Source organism: Uloborus diversus, chromosome 1 (assembly GCF_026930045.1).
Source record: "Uloborus diversus isolate 005 chromosome 1, Udiv.v.3.1, whole genome shotgun sequence".
Taxonomy (NCBI): Eukaryota; Metazoa; Arthropoda; class Arachnida; order Araneae; family Uloboridae; genus Uloborus; species Uloborus diversus.
The window spans coordinates 212262607-212285461 of NC_072731.1; the positions used below are offsets into that span (position 1 = coordinate 212262607).

Sequence of the window (22855 nt, forward strand, 5' to 3'; positions counted from 1 at the left end):
AGATTGGAACTTATTAGTCTTCCAGAAGAATGACAGGTTGGCAAATTAAAAAAAAAAAAAAAAAAACAAGGTATTTATTTTTCATTGCTATTCAAAAATTAATGCAAATGTTGTGCCGTGATACGCAAAACACGCTGCAAAACCTCTAACAATTTGAAAAACCACACTCTGCACATATACACTTTTAAACGCTTATTAACTGCTATATTTTCCCCCAAAAAATGTTATTGACGGTGAGTGTAAAGTGGTGTAAGTCACAAAATGCCGCGTTTCATATCTCGGTGAATATTGGTCGTATTAATGTCAAACCTTTTGTGTTGGAATTGTTTTTCAATGGATATTATTTCCCTAAATATAAGTTAGAAAACCCGGGGCTTGTGTAAAAAGTTAAATTTTGTATTTTTTGACTGATTTTTATTTTTACTTCAAATTTTCAATATCTTAACTCTTCATCTGCTTTGGAACATTTTATCAATTGGAAGTATGCATCTAAGAGTAACAGTTGCGGAAATAGAGGCCTTGCAGGTTAAAACAGAACACCCTGTATAACATTTCTCAGGTTAGGTTGCTGTGGATATCATTGAAAGAAATGTTCACACAAAAGCCTAAAAATATTATGCTAATGCTTATAGACCAAGATACCACTAGGCTTGACCTACCCTCATCGAGTTTCTAAGAATTGTTGATGAAGAGTAAAAGTTGTAAATGAAACGCGAAAGAAAAAAATTTCTACCTATTTCAAGTGAACTAATCAGTGTTGCCATGGGTTGAAAGGTGCGTAAAATTGAGTAATTTACCCCCATCGAGTTCCCGAAAACCATTAACATAATAAATGAAGAGTAAAAGATGGAAATAAAACGCTTAAAAGTAAAGATTGCCTATCTTTTTCGGGTCCCTAATGAGAGTTTTCAGGGGTTAAAAGGTCCCCCAGAAGGGAGATAATTTTCCCCCCCATCAAGTTTACGGAAATTGTGGTCACAAATGAAGAGTAAAAGCTGTAAATAAAGCGCTAAAGTAAAGTTGCCTACCTTTTTCTGGTCCCTAAGCAGGGTTGCCAGAGGCTAAAAAGTGCCCAAAAATGAGTAATTTACTCTTATTGAGCTTTCAAATAATGTTATCGTAAGTGAAGACTAAAAGTTGTTAACAAAACGTTTAAGTAAGGTTGCCTATCTATTGTGTCTGAACAAACCAAGGTTGCCAGGACCTAAACGGTACTCAAAAATGAACAATTTACCTTCATCCGTTTCCTGAAATTGTGTCATAAAAGTGAAAAGAAGAGTAAAAACTGAATAAATCGCTAAAGTATGGTTGCCTACCTTTTTCCTGTCCCTAATCAGGGTTTCCAGGGGCTAAAAGGTTTCCAAAAACGAGTAATTTACTTTCATCGAATTTCCACATAAAGGGAGATGGGGCACGTTGGACCTTGGGGCATGTTGGACCGGTTTCAATTTAAATAATACTATTAATTTTTTTTTATGACCAACAAAAATTAGCACCTATGGTCCTATAAATCCTATAATGAAATATTTAAAGTAAGTTTTTTTAGTTCACAATAATTGTCAATTTTTTCATTTTTTTGTCAAAAAGAAAAAAAAAATATGACATCACTTTTTCAGACCAAGAATGTGAGGTAGGATGGTTCACTCTTTGTTGGGCACGTTGGGTCAAACATACTAGTTCAAACATACTATATAATATAGTTTTTGCAGACAATTGTTTTCTAAGAGTAAAATATTCAATATGTTATAATGCTCATGTATTAAACAACTTTTTTTTTGCTAAATAAGCATTCTACGTAGAAACAAAATAAAACAAATAATTGATAAAAGGGACAAAAAAGTATACTTTTACTTAAGATTATCAATTTTTTTGTATTTGATTTTAGGACACAAAGATATGCTAACCTAAAGCTGTCAATTTAATTGCACTTTTTCTTTGAAAAATATGGTTTTAGTGTGGCTGGATTCTTTTCTTTTTGGTGTTATTTCATGCAATGCAATAAAGAAAAAAAGAAGTTTTTCTCCCAAGCATATATTAATGTAACTTTGCATAAAAGTAACATATGACTTATCCTTCCAAAACCCAGTTCAATACAAGTGCTACTTCCAAAGCACTTTTATATTCCCAGACATCACTTAACGCATCTTTAGTTAACTTTAGTCTGCATTAATCCATTAATTGTGTCATAAATATTCAATAATTGATTTTTTCCTTTGATTTTAAAAAAAAAATAATTGTCTGCCAATGGTGAATGCTTGAAGCGATTTTTAATTGAAGATGATTTATCAATTAAAATGAATTTAATATGTTGTATTGATCTTTAAATTTCATATTTTCGACTCTACACACAAAAGAGAATAAGGTAGTTTCAACGTTTGATAGTGTTTATCTCTAAAATTATAACAAATGTTGTTTGAGTTATGCGGTTCAACATGCCCCACCAGGCGAACCAACGTACCCACGTTATCAGTTTACTTTACAATGTTTCGTACATGATAACATTCTCTTCAATAAATATATAATTTTTAAATACTTCTCTACTCCACGAATTAAAAAAAAAAAAAAAAAACGGCATTGTCGTCACTGTTTTTGTCTTGATTTATGTATTTTCTCTTACTTTCGGCTAAATTCGAAATGCTAATGGAATTTTTTCAAAAACAGAATAATCTTTTCTAGGGAGGAAATCAACAGACATATATAAATTGTAGAAATATTGCTAACTTTAAGCGGGGTTTGCTCATTTAAAGCGAGTTTTGTTCCCATACACCTACCATTGTACCAACCAAATCTTTTTGATTTCCTGACTAAATCCGAGGCTCGCCGAAGAAATTAAAACAGGGCTCGCTATAAGCGAGTTCGACTGTACTAATCTAATGAAACATTTTGAACTTGCGTGAGTATGTCGTGCAGAGAGATTACCTGCTACCTTTTTCAAATGAACGAGTTAAATGAACGGATAAAAAGAATGAACGATCCTCTGACGAACGGATCAATAAAAAGAACGACATTGCCCACCTCTAATATAGAGCAAATTTTTTTTTATTTAGCTTTTTACTTCCTTTTACAAAAAAGGAAAGAAAATTTTCACTCAAATATCGGAATTAATTTCCATTTTGCTTGCCCCCGAATGAATATTGAGTTTTTTTTTCAACCCGACCACACGTGGATATATTCCTAAGAACGTGTAGACATCCGAAGTATCCATTTTGACGATCCTCGAGTTAGTTATAACGAGTTTTCTCGTGACGTCCGTATATACGTATGTATGTGCGTATATGTGTATGTGCGTATGTGTGTATGTGCATATGTGTGTATGTGCTTATGTATCTCGCATAACTCAAAAATGATATGTCCTAGAAAGTTGAAATTTGGTAAAAGACTCCTAGTGGAGTTTAGTTGTGCACATTCCCTTTTGGTTACATTCGGATGTTCCAAAGGGGGTCTATACACCTTTTTGGGGTTGGGGTAAAATCATTGTTAACTTCACGACAAATTTGGTGTTTTATTTATTTATTTATTTATTTTTTAATCTGGTTTCAATTTGGCCTTCTTTAGAGAGTTAACCATTGAATCACATTAAAACTGCCAATGTTGGGAAAATTTATCTGTATAAAACGTTTTCTTTGCTTCGGTTCGCAACAAACTTGGGGTGAAAATATTTAAAGCGTTTCTTTGCTTACTCCAAGGCCCTTTATCATTAAATTTGAATAAAAGGAAGCCATGTGATGCACACATAAGCTCGTTTTAAGGGTATTTTTGAACAATTCAAAAAAATGTAAACTCTAACGACAATGCGATTTTTTTTTTTTTTTTTTTTTTTTTTTTTTGGCCCTAGAAAATTGAAAATATGGTTTAGATTCCGAATATATTTTTAATTATCCGTTCAAAAACTGAAAAAAAAAATAAAACAAAAGTCAAATTACAATATTCCGTAGACTAATATTGACGCGAGTGGGAGATAAATACTTGTATGACTGAATCAAAATAAAATGAAATCAAAGCGCAAATGGGCCATTCCACCGTCACGTGCGGGACAAAAATACGCTTAAATTTCATTAACATTTCGTCATATCTCTTAATATTTTAATGCAACAGGGGTAAGCAATTTTTTTAATCTTTACATTTCATACAAAGATACTCCTGACACAATTATATTTTTATCAAAAAATTTTGCTATTTAAAATAAAATTTATTTACATGCGTCACGTGCGAGACATCCAAAGTCAACTTCTGGTAACTTGCAAATGAATAAGCTTATGTTTTTGCTCTATTAATACAGCAATGACGAAACAAATTGTAGATTTTGAAAGTTATGGTTCTAACGCAAAGGAAACATATCTTATTAGTTTAGAAATAATTATTTAAACCACCGAAAAAAAATATGAATATGCTCAATCAATTGAAAATGGTCATTTTGTCCCGCACGTGACGGTTCCTATATTTCTTAAAAAGAAATACATTTTGGAGAAAGTTTTTGCTTAAGAAGTCACACATGCGCTTGTGATTTCTTAAGCAACAAAATATTTGTTCATCATCTTTTAAATTATTATTTTTTATGAAATATATGAAGCGTCACGTGCGGGACAAAATTACCGTTTTCCGTGGAATGGCACAAATGTTTTCACCAGTCCTGTGGAGTTCGGTGGGAAAATAATGACCTATTCCCGACACCTGTCCACCAAAATTTGTCGGTCTCCGTCTCCTCGACTCCGCCACTGACTCCGCGGTGTTGAAACTCAGACAGCAGTGCAGAAATTTATACTCGGAGGGAAAATGACTGACTCCGACACTTGGAAGTTTAAAGTCTTCAACTCTTGACTCCGACTCTTTTAGATTTATTAGATTAGAAATGTTTTATAACTATTCTTCTAGTTATTGTTCTTAATATTTAGTATATTTTCAATCAAAAGTTTTTTCTCTTCTTTTTTCTGTCAAGTCTGAAACGGAAGTGTTTGCACAATTCTTTTCCAAAGTGAACAACTTTTTAACGATTTACGATTTATACAACTCAATTTTTATTCTTTGACATTCCAGTATTATTTGTTCTGAAAAGATTTTAGACTTTTTTAAGCTTAAAAAGGGATTAAAGTTATAGAAAGCTTGTATTTGAAGTAAATTCCCTGCAAAAAATACTTTTTTTTATTTCAAAACAACAAAAGTCACCTCTGTAAAGTTTTGTACATAACAGGAGAATGATTAAAATATATTGCGAAAACATTTGAAGCAGATATTAGTCGGAGCTCTGGAGATATGACTTATTAAATCTCCCAATTGAAAAAAACATGAAAACTGACTTTAGGTAAGTGGCAACACCCCAATATTCACAGAATACATTTTGCTGTTTATACTGAAAAAGAAAAGTATTAGTTTGAAATTGGTACCTTTACTTGGTTTTAAAATAAAGAAATTAGGGAGATTTTCTAAATTCACACCAAAAAGGTGAATCCGAAAAGTGATCAAAAATCGAAGTTTTGAAAAATATCTCCAAAATGTAATTTTCATTCAAAAAATCTAAAAAAAAAATAATTTGAGCTCATCTCATAGATAGTATCTATTCGTAAAAAAATAATGGACAAAATCTGAGGCGTGACGTGACGACTGACTATTTAATTTGGGGGATTTGACGAGGAATGATCCAGGAGAGGATTTTCTATGTCGCAATTGCGAGGAGCCCGCACAACGCAGGATCCAAAAGGCATACGGAAAATATTTTACGCACTTCTGTTCAACACCAAAGAGCCCCTTCATTGCGACGGTCTCCAAACCTGAAAATCTGCCATTGAACTATACTAAAAATTATTTTTAATATGAATATAAATAAATAAATGAGAAAAGTGTGCACATTCTTAATACATTCTTAAAGTTTGGTTTCCACAGATAGGAAAAAAAGTTATTAGTAAAAAATCGAAAAATTATCGTTCCGATTTTTATTTATTTAATTTTTTGAGTTTTTGTTTAACGCAATAATTTTTGGCAATAGAAATAAGAGAAATTTGGAGTGCTTTATTTTTTTACCTGAAAGAAAGAGTTGCATACTATTTTATTTTTGTTAATTTATTTTTTATTGAGGTGTACTTTTATTTTCTTTTTTTCTAAATATTAATTCTTAATGTAAGTTTTGCCAACGAAAAAGAAGAGAAAAAAGAAATCTAAGAGGATGTATTTTTTTTTTTTTTTTACCCAAAAAGACAGCGCTGTAAACAGTTTTTTTGATAGAAATTCACTTTTAATTTTTATTTAATGACTATAATTACTTTATTTTCCTATTTATTTATTTACATATTTTTGAATTTTTCAAGACTACAAGTTTTTCAAGTAATAAGTTAATATATACAGATGCGATTGTAATGTACAACAGGTGCTTTTACTTTATTTGAATATTTATTAATTTTTCTACTTTTTTCAGATTTGGAATTCTATATTGGGATCCTTTTTTTTAAAAATATAATATTTTTTTAAATTGTACTATTTTAATGTTACAATTGTTTAGTTACGTATTTTTTCTGACAGTAAATTTATTGTTAATTTAATCATAAGATGTTTCAACTATTAGAAAAAACAAATTTTCTTATCGGATTTTTTGGAATTTTATTGCTTAACCATATTTTTGGTATTTCAAATCTATATTCCTTTTTTTTGTTTTTTTGTTTTGAAAACCTCCAATTTTTACATTTATAATTGTCTTCTGTTCCAACTAGCTACTTCCCTCGGATAACTTTTCGGCCTTCTTCGCACTGGAAAAGTCGTTCCTTGAAACCCCGAAACACGTATCTGGAAATCAATTTACTAATTTATCCTTGATATGCGTTATTAAGCCTGTATGAGATTAAATTACTGTTCACTGGCTAATGAATTAGAAACCTTTGATGTGTGCATTTGAATGCGTGCACTGTGCAAGGATCGGGAGGGAGTATCGTGATATGATATGGAGTATGTTCTGCTGGCCTGGAAGTGGTGCGTGGTTTTCGTCGAGGATAAACAAACAGACTGGCAGATCAAGTGCACCCTGCAATGTTGCATTTTTCTCTTGATGGCGACGGATACTTCTTAGACGATAATACAACTAATAAATCATACATCGTAGGTGTCGTAGTGCTACAATATATTAAATGTTACATTAAGAAAGTGTACATTTTGCACTATCTTAAATAATTGTTTAGTGTATGATTTATTGACGAATTTTTACTTCCTTTTACAAGAATTGAACTATTGTATTCACGAAAAAAATTTCACTCAAAATTCGGCCTTGATTTCCATTTTGCTCACCCCCGAATTAATGTTGAGTTTTTGTTTTCAACCGAACACACGCGTATAAGTACCTAAGAATGTATAGGCACCCGAAATACCCATTTTGACATTCCCCGAGTTAATTACAACGACTTTTCTCGTGATGTCCGTATGTACGCATGTATGTATGTGTGAATATGCGTATGTACGGATGTGCGTATGTATGTCTCATTACTCAAGAACGGTAAGTCCTAGAAAGTTGAAATTTGGTACGTAGACTCCTTGTGGGGTCTAGTTGTGCATCTCCCCTTTTGGTTGCATTCGAGTGTTTCTAAAGGGGTCTTTTGCCCCTTTTGGGGGGGGGGGAATCATTGTTAATTTCGATATAAACTCAAGTGGTGTTACAATTCGGCAATAAACTTGGCGATATATCGCCAGTCTCTTGGTCACCTAGTTTTGTCGCCAACTTGGCGACAAATTTTGGTGATTTTTTTTCCTTCTGTTTTTAAAATCTGTTTCAATTGGGCCACTGTTGGTGATATTTAAAGAGTAAACTATTGAATCGTACGTCTGTATGTACGTATGTATGTATGTGCGTATGTATGTCGCATAACTCAAGAACAGTAAGTCCTAGAAAGTTGAAATTTGGTACGTAGACTCCTTGCGTGGTTTATTTGTGCACCTCCTCTTTTGGTTGCATTCTATGTTCCAAAGAGGGTCTTTTACACCTTTTCTGGGGGAAATTAATGTTAATTTCAATGCAAACTCAAATGGTGTTATATTTTATGCAAACACTTGGCGAAATATCGCCAAGCTTTTGGTCACCAAGTTTTTGACCACCAACTTGGCGAAAAATTTGACGATTTTTTTTTATCTGTTTCAAATTGGCCACTGTTGGTGATATTTAGAGAGTGAACTATTGAATCATACGTCTGTATATACGTAAGTATATGTATGTGCGTATATATGTCGCATAACTCAAGAATGGTAAGTCCTGGAAAGTTGAAATTTGGTACGTAGACTCCTAGTGGGGTCTAGTTGTGCACCTCCTTTCTTGGTTGCATTCGAATTTTCCAAAGGGAGTCTTTTACACCTTTTCGGGGGGAAATGAATGCTAATTTCAATGCAAACTCAAGTGGTGTTATAATTTATGCAAACACTTGCAATATATCGCCAAGTTTTAGGTCGCCAAGTTTTGTCGTCAACTTAGCGACAAATCAGGCGATTTTTTTTTTTAAATCTGGTTTCCATTTGGCCTTTGTTGGTTATATTTAAAGAGTTAACTATTGAATCACAGTAAAATTCCAATAATAGGAAAATAACTTTAAATTGGTGTAAAAGAAGTCATGTGATGCACACATCAGCTCGTTTATAATCTTCAGATTGGATGCTGAAATCGAAGCTTTTTAAGTGTTATAAAATCAAATTAGTAAATTACTACATATTTTTTTTATTGTGACATGACTATTATGAATAAAGGTTTAGAGAATGCACAAAATTACCTTTTTTATTATCTTTTTCCTTTTTTTCCCTTTCAAATTAAAAAAGTTTATTTTCTTTTTTATGATGAAAAATAACTGCTGCCAAATTTCCTACGATATAATAAAAGAAAGAGAGTTCATTACATAAATCTTTTTATTTATAACATGAGCATAAGTGTTAAGAACCCATCACCTTCAAAGCAATATTGATAAGTGCAAGAAAAATAGTTGTATATTAGCAATTCACACAAAAGAATTTTCTTATCAAAAAATGAAGTCATATGTATAGGTTGAACTCTGCTCGGTATTGGAACTACTACTTTCATAAGAGGAAGAGTATTCTGACGAGCTTTGACTGTTTTGATACAAATCAGAATTACTTTGTCCGCCGTCTTGTCCACTTTGTCCGTCCTGTGGTGGATATTGATCACTTTGCGAGTAATTATCGCCATCTTGCATCGAGGAGTACTGGTTACTGTAAGAGTAACTCCAAGAGTCACCATTGGAAGAAGACTCTGAGTTGGAGTAAGAATAGCCTTCTTCGGAGCCTGGCTGGCCGCTTGTGTTACTCTCGGAGTTGGAATAACTGTAGGAGTAGGAACTACTGCTTTTCTCTTCATACAGGTTCTCATCGTAAGCGGCAAAGAGTTCTTCCAGGTAGCTGTACTCGAATCGGAAATATAAGTCAAGTGCTTTTTCGTAATTGCTGTCATGGTTTGGGGGCTTCTCAGAGTTTTGGAAGCAGTGCTTAGTCAAGTAAAAAATTATTTCAGTATCGGGGGCGTAGCCGAAGAGGGAAACAAATGTATTGTAGTTTTCTTCTTCATAAACATCCTCGAACTTAATGCTGAGAAAATACTTGTATTTTTCTTCGTAGCTAGTATCGGTGCTGGAGGTTTTGCTTTCTGTTGAAATGCTTGTCGATGTGGTTTCGCTAGAGCTTTCGTCTGAGTGCAGATTCGTTTCATAAGTCTCGTACAAATCTTCATAAACTTCAAAGTCACCGGAGAAATTGTAAATTTCGATGCATTTGTCAAAGTTTTTTTCATAGTTGATAGGTTTTGTTTCATAACGATGGCAGTATTTCACAAAATCAAAAAAGCTCTGGGACCAAGCGCATTCTTTGAATAAACTGCAAAACGTGTTCCATTTATCATCAAAAAATACTTGATCGTACTCTAAACTGATCAAAAACTCATGTCTTTGGTAATACGCACTTCCATCATTACCTCCACTTCCATTATCGTTTGATTCGTGCTTTTCGTACAATTTATATTCATATTTTTCATATAAATCTTCATGAATTTCAAAATCCCCAGACTGATAAAAGTACTCGATACATTGCTTGAAATTGACTTTGTAGTTCTCCGGCTCTACTTCATCTTTGTGGCAATATTTAACAAAATTAAAGATGCTTTCGGAATACGGACAGACTTCAAATAAAGAACAAAAGTGATCCCAGTTTTCTCCATAGTAAACATCTTCGTACTGTATATCGATCAAAAATTCGTAACGTGCCCTATAGGACTGTTCACTTTGCTCACTATGATAACTTTCATACTTTTCACTTTTTCCTGTCGTTGTATGCCCCGGTTTCCCTTTACCTCCAGATTCCTTACCGCGATCCTTCTTTTTCTTTCCTTTGCTCATGTCCTTGTCAGTGTTTTCGTTCTGGTCATCATAGTTATTATCGGTATTCTTTTTATTTTTTTTGTCCATATTAATATCATCATTCCTTTTTCCTTTGTCATTTTCCCGATTTTCATCTGTTTTTTTCTTTTCGACTCCCTTTCCTTTATCACGACCTTCTGGTTTTCTTTCTTTGCCCTGTTCGTTCTTCGATTTTTCTGATGTTGTTTGTTCCTCATCAGAAGGCTTCTTTGAAGTTTCTTGATTTTCTTCGTCAGTTGACTTGGATTCATACAAATGATATTCATACATTTCATATATTTCTTCACTTTCTTCGAATTCTTCTCCAGAATCATTGTCCGAGCTTTCTTCCTTACCTTTTTCCTCTTCTTGAGATGAGCTGTTTCCATAAAGATCTCGTTCATAAGTTTCATATAATTCCTGATCTGCATCGATATCTTCTGTTTCAATATAAATATTAATGCATTTCTCAAAATTAGTGTCATAATTTGCAGGTTTCTCTTCACTCTGATGGCAATATTTGACGAAATTGAAGAAACTCTTAGAGTATGCACAAGTGCCAAAAAGTGCACAAAATTCATCATACTTCTCACTGGAAACAATTTCCTCGAAGCTGTAGGTAACCAAAAATTCATATCGTTCATAGTAAGTATATTCACTAGTTTCTGTCTTGTATGTCACTTTCTCTCCATGCTTCTGTTTATTTTGATTTTTCTGTCCGCTGTCTGTTTCGTCTTGATCTTTCTGTGGTTTATTTCCATGATGGGAATTTTTATGGTGGTGCTTTTCTCCTTGTTCATAATCGTCTTGTTCTTCCATATCATAATCGTCTTGTTCTTCCTCATCATAATCGTCTTGTTCTTCCTCATCATAATCGTCTTGTTCTTCCTCATCATAATCGTCTTGTTCTTCCTTTCCAGATTTTCCTTTATTTTTGTCGGCATTATGCTTGCCTCCTTCTTTAGTGTCTCCCCGGTGTTTATAATGTTTGTGTTTTTGACCACCATGTTTTCCTGTTTGCGATTCGTGTCTGCCTCCTTTTCCTTTATTATCTTTACTTCCTTTTCTCCTATGAACATTTTTTCCACCTTCATCCTTGTCATCCTCCTCTCCTTTATCTGACTTTCCTTTACCTTTCTTTCCTCCGGTCATGTGCTTGCCTGTTTTTCCACCTTTATCATCGTGTTCATTATGTTTACCTCTAAGTCCACCATGTTTTTCGATTTGAGATTTGGACTTGCGTCCTTTACTTCCCTTACTTTTACCTCCTTTTTTCGTATGTCCTTTCCTTCTTTTATCCTCATCATCATCGTGTTCATCATGCCTGTCCTTTTGTCCACCATGTTTTTGATCTTTGCCACTCTTACTTTTGTCTCCCTTTTTCACGTGTCCTTCTTTCCCTTTCTCATCATCATCATCATCTTCTCCTATACCAGACTTTCCTTTTCCTCCCTTTTTCATGTTTCCTTCTTTCCCTTCCTCATCATCATCGTCATCTTCTCCTTTTCCTGACTTTCCTTTTCCTCCCTTTTTGCCAGATTTCTGCTTGCCTCCTTTTCCTCCGTTTTGGTCGTATACATCAGCCTTCTCCTTTTGTCTGCCTTGTTTTTCATCTTTACCACCTTTACTTTTGCCTCCCTTTTGCATGTGCTTTTCTTTCCCATCCTCATCATCATCGTCATCTTCTACTTTCCTTGACTTTCCTTTTCCTCTCTTTTTGCCAGATTTCTGCTTGCCGCCTTTTCCTCCGTGTTTTTCATGTTTATCATGCTTGTCCTTTTGTCCGCCATGTTTGTGATCTTTAAGACCTTTACTTCTGCCTCCCTTTTTCATGTGCCCTTCTTTCCCTTCCTTGTCATCATCGTCATCTTCTTTTTTTATAGACTTTCCTTTTCCTCCCTTTTTCATGTGCCCTCCTTTCCCTTCCTCATCATCATCGTCATCTTCTCCCTTTCCTGGCTTTAATTTTCCTCCCCTTTTCATTTGTCTTTCTTCCCCTTCCTCCTTATCATCATCATCTCCTTCTCTTGGCTTTCCTTTTCCTCCCTGTTTGTCGTGCTCATCATGCTTGTCTTTTTGTCCGCCATGTTTGTAATTTTTACGGCCTTTACTTTTTCCTCCCTTTTGCATGTTCCCTTCTTTCTCTTCGTCATGATCATCGTCATCTTCTCCTTTCCCTGACTTTCCTTTTCCTCTCTTTTTGTCAGATTTGTGCTTGCCTCTTTTTCCTCCGTGTTTGTCATGATCATCATGCTTGTCCTGTTGTCCGCCATGTTTGTGATCTTTAAGGCCTTTACTTTTGCCTCCCTTTTTCATGTGTCCTTCTTTCATTTCCTCATCATCATCATCATCTTCTCCTTTTCCAGACTTTCCTTTTCCTCCCTTTTTCATCCGTCTTTCTTTCCCTTCCTCATCATCATCATCATCTTCTCCTGTTCTTGACTTTCCTTTTCGTCCCTGTTTGTCGTGTTTTTTATGCTTGTACCTTTGTCCACCATGTTTATGATCTTTACCTCCTTTACTTTTTCTTCCCTTTTTCATGTGTCCTTCTTTCCCTTCCTCATCATCATCGTTATCTTCTCCTTTTCCTGACTTTCCTTTTCGTCCCTGTTTGTCGTGTTTATCATGCTTGTCCTTTTGTCCGTGATGTTTGTGATTTTTACGGTCTTTACTTCTGCCTCCCTTTTGCATGTGTCCTTCTTTCCCTTCCTCATCATCATCGTCATCTTCTCCTTTTCCAGACTTTCCTTTTCCTCCCTTTTTCATCCTTCTTTCTTTCCCTTCCTCATCATCATCATCATCTTCTCCTGTTCTTGACTTTCCTTTTCGTCCCTGTTTGTCGTGTTTATCATGCTTGTCCTTTTGTCCGCCATGTTTGTGACTTTTACCACCTTTACTTTTTCTTCCCTTTTTCATGTGTCCTCCTTTCCCTTCCTCATCATCATCTTCATCTTCTCCTTTTCCTGGCTTTCCTTTTCCTCCTCTTTTCATCTGTCTTTCCTTCCCATCCTCATCATCATCATCATCTTCTTTTCTTGACTTTCCTTTTCCTCCCTGTTTGTCGTGCTCATCATGCTTGTCCTTTTGTCCGCCATGTTTGTGATTTTTACGGCCTTTACTTTTGCCTCCCCTCTGCATGTGCCCTTCTTTCTCTTCGTCATCATCATAGTCATCATCTCCTTTCCCTGACTTTCCTTTTCCTCTCTTTTTGCCAGATTTGTGCTTGGCGCCTTTTCCTCCGTGTTTGTCATGTTCATCATGCTTGCACTTTTGTCTGCCATGTTTATGATCTTTAAGGCCTTTACTCTTGCCTCCCTTTTTCATGTCTCCTTCTTCCCCTTCCTCATCATCATCGTCATACTTTTCTTTTCCAGACTTTCCTTTTCCTCCCTTTTTCAACCGCCTTTCTTCCCCTTCCTCATCATCATCATCATCATCTTCACCTTTTCTTGAATTTCCTTTTCGTCCCTGCTTGTCGTGTTTATCATGCTTGTCCTCTTGTCCGCCATGTTTATGATTTTTACGGCCTTTACTTTTGCCTCCCTTTTCCATGTGCCCTTCTTTCCCTTCCTCATCATCATCGTCATCTTCTCCTTTTCCCGACTTTCCCTTTCCTCCCTTTTTCATCCGTCTTTCTTTCCCTCCCTCATCATCATCATCATCTTCTTCTTTTCTTGACTTTCCTTTTCTTCGCAGTTTGTCGTGTTTATCACTTTGGTCTTTTTGTCCACCATGTTTGTGATTTTTACGACCTTTACTTTTGCCTCCTTTTTGCATGTGCCCTTCTTTCCCTTCCTCATCGTCATCGTCTTTTTCTCCTTTTCCAGACTTTCCTTTTCCTCCCTTTTTCATCTGTCGTTCTTTCCCTTCCTCATCATCTTCTCCTTTTCTTGACTTTCCTCTTCCTCCCTGTTTGTCGTGTTTATCATTCTTGTCTTTTTGTCCGCCATGTTTGTGATTTTTACCGCGTTTGCTTCTGCCTCCCTTTTTCATGTGTCCTCCTTTCCCATCCTCATCATCATCGTCGTCTTCTCCTTTTTTTGAATTTCTTTTTCTTCCGTTCTTACCAGTTTTGTTCTTGCCTCCTTTTCCTCTGTGTTTGACGCGTTCATCATCATTGTCTATTTGTGAGCCTTGTTTTTGATTTTTACCGCCTTTACTTTTGCCTCCCTTTTTCATGTGTCCTTCTTGCCCTTCCTCATCATCATCGTCATCTTCTCCTTTCCCGGACTTTCCTTTTCCTCCCTTTTTGCCAACTTTGTGCTTGGCTCCTTTTCCACCGTGTTTTTTCTGTCCATCATGCTTGTCCTTTTGTCCGCCTTGTTTTTTATCTTTACCACCTTTACTTTTGCCTCCCTTTTTCATTTTTCCTTCTTTCTCCTTATCATCATCATCTTCTCCTTTACCTGACTTTCCTTTTCCTCCCTTTTTCATGCGTCCATCTTTCCCTTCCTCATCATCATCGTCATCTTGCCTTTTTCCTGGCTTTCCTTTTCTTCCCTTTTTACCAGTTTTGTGCTTGGCTCGTTTTCCACCGTGTTTGTCCTTTTCATCATGCTTGTCCTTTTGCCCGCCTTGTTTTTTATCGTTACCACCTTTACTTTTGCCTTCCTTTGTCATGTGTCCTTCTTTCCCTTCCTCTTCATCATCGTCATCTTCTCCTATTCCTGACTTTCCTTTTCCTCCCTTTTTCATGTTTCCTTCTTTCATTTCCTCGTCATCATCGTCATCTTTTCCTTTTCCTGACTTTCCTTTTCCTCCCTTTTTACCAGTTTTGTGCTTGGCTCCTATTCCTTTGTGTTTTTTCTGTTCATCATGCTTGTCCTTTTGTCCGCCTTGTTTTTTATCTTCACCACCTTTACTTTTACCTCCCTTTTTCATTTGTCCTTCTTTGTCATCATCGTCATCATCTCCTATACCTGACTTTTCTTTTCCTCCCTTTTTCATGAGTCTATCTTTCCCTTCCTCATCATCATCATCTTTTTGCATTTTTCCTGACTTTCCTTTTCTTCCCTTTCTACCAGTTTTGTGCTTGGCTCCTTTTCCTCTGTGTTTCTCCTGTTCATCATGCTTGTCCTTTTGTCCGCCTTGTTTTTGATCTTTACCACCTTTACTTTTGCCTTCCTTTGTCATGTGTCCTTCTTTCCCTTCCTCATCATCATCGTCATCTTCTCCTTTTCCTGACTTTCCTTTTCCTCCCTTTTTACCAGTTTTGTGCTTGGCTCCTTTTCCTCCGTGTTTTTTCTGTTCATCATGCTTGTCCTTTTGTCCGCCTTGTTTTTTATCTTTACCACCTTTACTTTTGCCTCCCTTTTTCATTTGTCCTTCTTTTTGTTCATCATCATCATCTTCTTCTTCTTCTCCTTTACCTGACTTTCCTTTTCCTCCCTTTTTCATGTGTCCATCTTTCCCTTCCTCATCATCATCGTCATCTTCTCCTTTTCCTGACTTTCGTTTTCCTCCCTTTTTACCAGTTTTGTGCTTGCCTCGTTTTCCACCGTGTTTGTCCTTTTCGTCATGCTTGTCCTTTTGTCCGCCTTGTTTTTCATTTTTACCACCTTTACTTCTGCCTCCCTTTTTCATGTGTCCTTCTTTCCCTTCCTCCTCATCGTCTTCATCTTCTTCTTTACCTGACTTCCCTTTTCCTCCCTTTTTCATGTGTCCATCATTCCCTTCATCATCATCATCGTCTTCTCTCCTTTTTCCTGACTTTCCTTTTCCTCCCTTTTTACTAGTTTTGTGCTTGCCTCGTTTTCCACCGTTTTTGTCCATCTCATCATGTTTGTCCTTTTCTCCACCTTGTTTTTGATCTTTACCACCTTTACTTTTTCCTCCCTTCTTCATGTGTCCTTCTTTCCCTTCGTCATCATCGTCGTCATCTTCTCCTTTTCCTGACTTTCCTTTTCCTCCCTTTTTACTAGTTTTGTGCTTGGCTTCTTTTCCTCTGTGTTTCTCCTGTTCATCATGCTTCTCCTTTTGTCCTCCTTGTTTTTTATCTTTACCACCTTTACTTTTGCCTCCCCTTTTCATTTGTCCTTCTTTTTCTTCATCATCATCTTCTTCTTCTTCTCCTTTACCTGACTTTCCTTTTCCTCCCTTTTTCATGTGTCCATCTTTCCCTTCCTCATCATCCTCGTCATCTTCTCCTTTTGCTGACTTTCCTTTTCCTCCCTTTTTGATGTGTCCTTCTTTCCCTTCCTCATCATCGTCGTCATCTTCTACTTTTCCTGACTTTTCTTTTCCTCCCTTTTTACCAGTTTTGTGCTTGGCTCCTTTTCCTCCGTGTTTTTTCTGTTCATCATGCTTGTCCTTTTGTCCGCCTTGTTTTTTATCTTTACCACCTTTACTTTTGCCTCCCTTTTTCATTTGTCCTTCTTTGTCTTCATCATCATCATCTTCTTCTTCTCCTTTACCTGACTTTCCTTTTCCTCCCTTTTTCATGTGTCCATCTTGCCCTTCCTCATCATCATCGTCATCTTCTTCCTTTCCTGATATTCGTTTTCCTCCCTTTTTACCAGTTTTGTGCTTGCCTCGTTTTCCACCGTGTTTGTCCTTTTCGTCATGCTTGTCCTTTTGTCCGCCTTTGTTTTGATCTTTACCACCTTTACTTTTGCCTCCCTTTTTCATCTTTCCTTCTTTTTCTTCCTCATCATCATCATCTTCTCCTTTTCCCGACTTCCCTTTTCTTCCCTTTCTACCAGTTTTGTGCTTGGCTTCTTTTCCTCTGTGTTTCTCCTGCTCATCATGCTTGTCCTTTTGTCCGCCTTGTTTTTGATCTTTACCACCTTTACTTTTTCCTCCCTTTTTCATGTGTCCTTCTTTCCCTTCGTCATCATCGTCGTCATCTTCTCCTTTTCCTGACTTTCCTTTTCCTCCCTTTTTACCAGTTTTGTGCTTGGCTCCTTTTCCTCTGTGTTTTTCCTGTTCATCATGCTTGTCCTTTTGTCCGCCTTGTTTTTGATCTTTACCACCTTTACTTTTGCCTTCCTTTGTCATGTGTCCTTCTTTCCCTTCCTCATCATCATCGTCATCTTCTCCTTTTCCTGACTTTCCTTTTCCTCCCTTTTTACCAGTTTTGTGCTTGGCTCCTTTTCCTCCGTGTTTTTTCTGTTCATCATGCTTGTCCTTTTGTCCGCCTTGTTTTTTATCTTTACCACCTTTACTTTTGCCTCCCTTTTCCATTTGTCCTTCTTTTTCTTCATCATCATCATCATCTTCTTCTCCTTTATCTGACTTTCGTTTTCCTCCCTTTTTCTTGTTTCCTTCTTTCCTTTCCTCATCATCATCGTCATCTTCTCCTTTTCCTGTCTTTCCTTTTCCTCCCTTTTTACCAGTTTTGTGTCTGGCTCCCTTTCCTCCGTGTTTTTTCTGTTCATCATGCTTGTCCTTTTGTCCGCCTTGTTTTTTATGTTTACCACCTTTACTTTTGCCTCCCTTTTTCATTTGTCCTTCTTTTTCTTCATCATCATCATCTTCTTCTTCTCCTTTACCTGACTTTCCTTTTCCTCCCTTTTTCATGTTTCCTTCTTTCCCTTCCTCATCATCATCGTCATCTTCTCCTTTTCCTGACTTTCCTTTTCCTCCCTTTTTACCAGCTTTGTGCTTGGTTCCTTTTCCTCCGTGTTTTTTCTGTTCATCATGCTTGTCCTTTTGTCCGCCTTGTTTTTTATCTTTACCACCTTTACTTTTGCCTCCCCTTTTCATTTGTCCTTCTTTTTCTTCATCATCATCTTCTTCTTCTTCTCCTTTACCTGACTTTCCTTTTCCTCCCTTTTTCATGTGTCCATCTTTCCCTTCCTCATCATCATCGTCATCTTCTTCTTTTCCTGACTTTCGTTTTCCTCCCTTTTTCTTGTTTCCTTCTTTCCTTTCCTCATCATCATCGTCATCTTCTCCTTTTCCTGTCTTTCCTTTTCCTCCCTTTTTACCAGTTTTGTGCTTGGCTCCCTTTCCTCCGTGTTTTTTCTGTTCATCATGCTTGTCCTTTTGTCCGCCTTGTTTTTTATGTTTACCACCTTTACTTTTGCCTCCCTTTTTCATTTGTCCTTCTTTTTCTTCATCATCATCTTCTTCTTCTTCTCCTTTACCTGACTTTCCTTTTCCTCCCTTTTTCATGTGTCCATCTTTCCCTTCCTCATCATCATCGTCATCTTCTTCTTTTCCTGACTTTCGTTTTCCTCCCTTTTTCTTGTTTCCTTCTTTCCTTTCCTCATCATCATCGTCATCTTCTCCTTTTCCTGACTTTCCTTTTCCTCCCTTTTTACCAGTTTTGTGCTTGGCTCCTTTTCCTTCGTGTTTTTTCTGTTCATCATGCTTGTCCTTTTGTCCGCCTTGTTTTTTATCTTTACCACCTTTACTTTTGCCTCCCTTTTTCATTTGTCCTTCTTTTTTTTCATCATCATCATCTTCTTCTTCTCCTTTACCTGACTTTCCTTTTCCTCCCTTTTTCATGTGTCCATCTTTCCCTTCCTCATCATCATCGTCATCTTCTCCTTTTCCTGACTTTCGTTTTCCTCCCTTTTTACCAGTTTTGTGCTTGCCTCGTTTTCCACCGTGTTTGTCCTTTTCGTCATGCTTGTCCTTTTGTCCGCCTTGTTTTTCATTTTTACCACCTTTACTTCTGCCCCCCTTTTTCATGTGTCCTTCTTTCCCTTCCTCCTCATCGTCTTCATCTTCTTCTTTACCTGACTTCAATTTTCCTCCCTTTTTCATGTGTCCATCATTCCCTTCCTCATCATCATCGTCTTCTCTCCTTTTTTCTGACTTTCCTTTTCCTCCCTTTTTACTAGTTTTGTGCTTGCCTCGTTTTCCACCGTTTTTGTCCATTTCATCATGTTTGTCCTTTTGTCCACCTTGTTTTTGATCTTTACCACCTTTACTTTTTCCTCCCTTCTTCATGTGTCCTTCTTTCCCTTCGTCATCATCGTCGTCATCTTTTCCTTTTCCTGACTTTCCTTTTCCTCCCTTTTTACCAGTTTTGTGCTTGGCTCCTTTTCCTCCGTGTTTTTTCTGTTCATCATGCTTGTCCTTTTGTCCGCCTTGTTTTTTATCTTTACCACCTTTACTTTTGCCTCCCTTTTTCATTTGTCCTTCTTTTTCTTCATCATCATCATCTTCTTCTTCTCCTTTACCTGACTTTCCTTTTAATCCCTTTTTCATGTGTCCATCTTTCCCTTCCTCATCATCATCGTCATCTTCTCCTTTTCCTGACTTTCGTTTTCCTCCCTTTTTACCAGTTTTGTGCTTGCCTCGTTTTCCACCGTGTTTGTCCTTTTCGTCATGCTTGTCCTTTTGTCCGCCTTGTTTTTCATTTTTACCACCTTTACTTCTGCCTCCCTTTTTCATGTGTCCTTCTTTCCCTTCCTCCTCATCGTCTTCATCTTCTTCTTTACCTGACTTCAATTTTCCTCCCTTTTTCATGTGTCCATCATTCCCTTCCTCATCATCATCGTCTTCTCTCCTTTTTCCTGACTTTCCTTTTCCTCCCTTTTTACTAGTTTTGTGCTTGCCTCGTTTTCCACCGTTTTTGTCCATTTCATCATGTTTGTCCTTTTGTCCACCTTGTTTTTGATCTTTACCACCTTTACTTTTTCCTCCCTTCTTCATATGTCCTTCTTTCCCTTCGTCATCATCGTCGTCATCCTTTCCTTTTCCTGACTTTCCTTTTCCTCCCTTTTTACTAGTTTTGTGCTTGGCTTCTTTTTCTCTGTGTTTCTCCTGTTCATCATGCTTGTCCTTTTGTCCTCCTTGTTTTTTATCTTTACCACCTTTACTTTTACCTCCCCTTTTCATTTGTCCTTCTTTTTCTTCATCATCATCTTCTTCTTCTTCTCCTTTACCTGACTTTCCTTTTCCTCCCTTTTTCATGTGTCCTTCTTTCCCTTCCTCATCATCTTCGTCATCTTCTCCTTTTCCTGACTTTCCTTTTCCTCCCTTTTTGATGTGTCCTTCTTTCCCTTCCTCATCATCTTCGTCATCTTCTCCTTTTCCTGACTTTCCTTTTCCTCCCTTTTTCATGTGTCCATCTTTCCCTTCCTCATCATCATCGTCATCTTCTTCTTTTCCTGTCTTTCCTTTTCCTCCCTTTTTATCAGTTTTTTGCTTGCGTCCTTTACTTCCTTGTTTGTCGTGTTCATCATTCTTGTCCTTTTGTCCGCCTTTGTTTTGATCTTTACCACCTTTACTTTTGCCTCCCTTTTTCATGTTTTCTTCTTCCCCTTCCTCATCATCATCGTCATCTTCTCCTTTTCCTGACTTTCCCTTTCCTCCCTTTTTACCAGTTTTGTGCTTGCTTCCTTTTCCTCCGTGCTTGTCCTTTTCTTCTCCTTGTTTTTGATCTTCACCACCTTTACTTTTGCCACCCTTTTTCATTTGTCCTTCCGTCCCTTCCTCATCATCGTCATCATCTTCTTCTTTTCCTGTCTTTCCTTTTCCACCCTTTTTATCCGTTTTTTGCTTGCCTCCTTTACTTCCATGTTTGTCGTGTTCATCATTCTTGTCCTTTTGTCCGCCTTTGTTTTGATCTTTACCACCTTTACTTTTGCCTACATTTTTCATGTTTTCTTCTTCCCCTTCCTCATCATTATCGTCATCTTCTTTTCCTGACTTTCCCTTTCCTCCCTTTTTACCAGTTTTGTGCTTGCTTCCTTTTCCTCCCTGCTTGTCCTTCTCTTCGCCGTGTTTTTGATCTTTACCACCTTTACTTTTACGTCCCTTTTTCATTTGTCCATCTTTCCCTTCCTCCTCATCATCGTCATCTTCTCCTTTTCCTGACTTTCCTTTTCCTCCCTTTTTGCCAATTTTTTGCTTTCCTCCTTTTCCTCCGTGTTTGTCGTGTTCATCTTGCTTGTCCTTTTGTCCGCCTTTGTTTTGATCTTTACCACCTTTACTTTTGCCTCCCTTTTTCATGTTTCCTTCTTTTTCTTCCTCATCATCATCATCTTCTCCTTTTCCTGACTTTCCCTTTCCTCCCTTTTTACCGGTTTTGTGCTTGCCTCCTTTTCCTCCGTGCTTGTCCTTTTCTTCTCCTTGTTTTTGATCTTCACCACCTTTACTTTTACCTCCCTTTTTCATTTGTCCATCTTTCCCATCCTTCTCATCTTCGTCATCTTCTCCTTTTCCCGACATTCCTTTTCCTCCCTTTTTGCCAGATTTTTCCTTGCCTCCTTTTCCTCCGTGTTTGTCGTGTTCATCATGCTTGTCCTTTTGTCCGCCTTTGTTTTGATCTTTACCACCTTTACTTTTGACTCCCTTTTTCATGTTTCCTTCTTTTTCTTCCTCATCATCATCATCTTCTCCTTTTCCTGACTTTCCCTTTCCTCCCTTTTTACCGGTTTTGTGCTTGCCTCCTTTTCCTCCGTGCCTGTCCTTTTCTTCTCCTTGTTTTTGATCTTTACCACCTTTACTTTTGCCTCCCTTTTTCATTTGTCCTTCTGTCCCTTCCTCATCATCGTCATCATCTTCTCCTTTTCCTGACCTTCCCTTTCCTCCCTTTTTACCAGTATTGTGCTTGCTTCCTTTTCCTCCGTGTTTTTCCTTTTCTTCTCCTTGTTTTTGATCTTCACCACCTTTACTTTTACCTCCCTTTTTCATTTGTCCATCTTTCCCTTCCTTCTCATCATCGTCATCTTCTCCTTTTCCCGACATAAATTTTCCTCCTTTTTTGCCAGATTTTTCCTTGCCTCCTTTTCCTCCGTGTTTGTCGTGTTCATCATGCTTGTCCTTTTGTCCGCCTTTGTTTTGATCTTTACCACCTTTACTTTTGCCTCCCTTTTTCATGTTTCCTTCTTTTTCTTCCTCATCATCATCATCTTCTCCTTTTCCTGACTTTCCCTTTCCTCCCTTTTTACCGGTTTTGTGCTTGCCTCCTTTTCCTCCGTGCTTGTCCTTTTCTTCTCCTTGTTTTTGATCTTCACCACCTTTGCTTTTGCCACCCTTTTTCATTTGTCCTTCCGTCCCTTCTTCCTCATCGTCATCATCTTCTTCTTTTCCCGACATTCCTTTTCCTCCCTTTTTGCCAGATTTTTCCTTGCCTCCTTTTCCTCCGTGTTTGTCGTGTTCATCATGCTTGTCCTTTTGTCCGCCTTTGTTTTGATCTTTACCACCTTTACTTTTGCCCCCCTTTTTCATGTTTCCTTCTTTTTCTTCTTCATCATCATCATCTTCTCCTTTTCCTGACTTTCCCTTTCCTCCCTTTTTACCGGTTTTGTGCTTGCCTCCTTTTCCTCCGTGCTTGTCCTTTTCTTCTCCTTGTTTTTGATCTTCACCACCTTTGCTTTTGCCACCCTTTTTCATTTGTCCTTCCGTCCCTTCTTCCTCATCGTCATCATCTTCTCCTTTTCCCGACATTCCTTTTCCTCCCTTTTTGCCAGATTTTTCCTTGCCTCCTTTTCCTCCGTGTTTGTCGTGTTCATCATGCTTGTCCTTTTGTCCGCCTTTGTTTTGATCTTTACCACCTTTACTTTTGCCTCCCTTTTTCATGTTTCCTTCTTTTTCTT

General features: G+C 37.1%; 1 protein-coding gene across 11 annotated transcripts in view; it reads right to left on the reverse strand.

Annotated features, from left to right (window-relative positions):
- Positions 1-8844: 8844 nt before the first annotated feature.
- The window catches only part of LOC129234157 (filaggrin-like), a 36008-nt gene continuing 21997 nt past the window's right edge, over positions 8845-22855 (reverse strand). Inside the window, exons 5-8 of one of the 11 annotated variants that reach the window (XM_054868071.1) lie at positions 21926-22462; positions 17777-19417; positions 16364-17515; positions 8845-15652 (exon numbers count right to left, since the gene is read on the reverse strand). In XM_054868071.1, coding sequence (XP_054724046.1) covers positions 8973-15652; positions 16364-17515; positions 17777-19417; positions 21926-22462 — 10010 coding nt within the window. In that variant the 3' untranslated portion in view covers positions 8845-8972. Of the gene's footprint in view, positions 15653-16363; positions 17516-17776; positions 22463-22855 lie in introns of all 11 variants that reach the window. The other 10 variants (XM_054868065.1, XM_054868070.1, XM_054868063.1 and 7 more) reach the window with 10 other exon arrangements.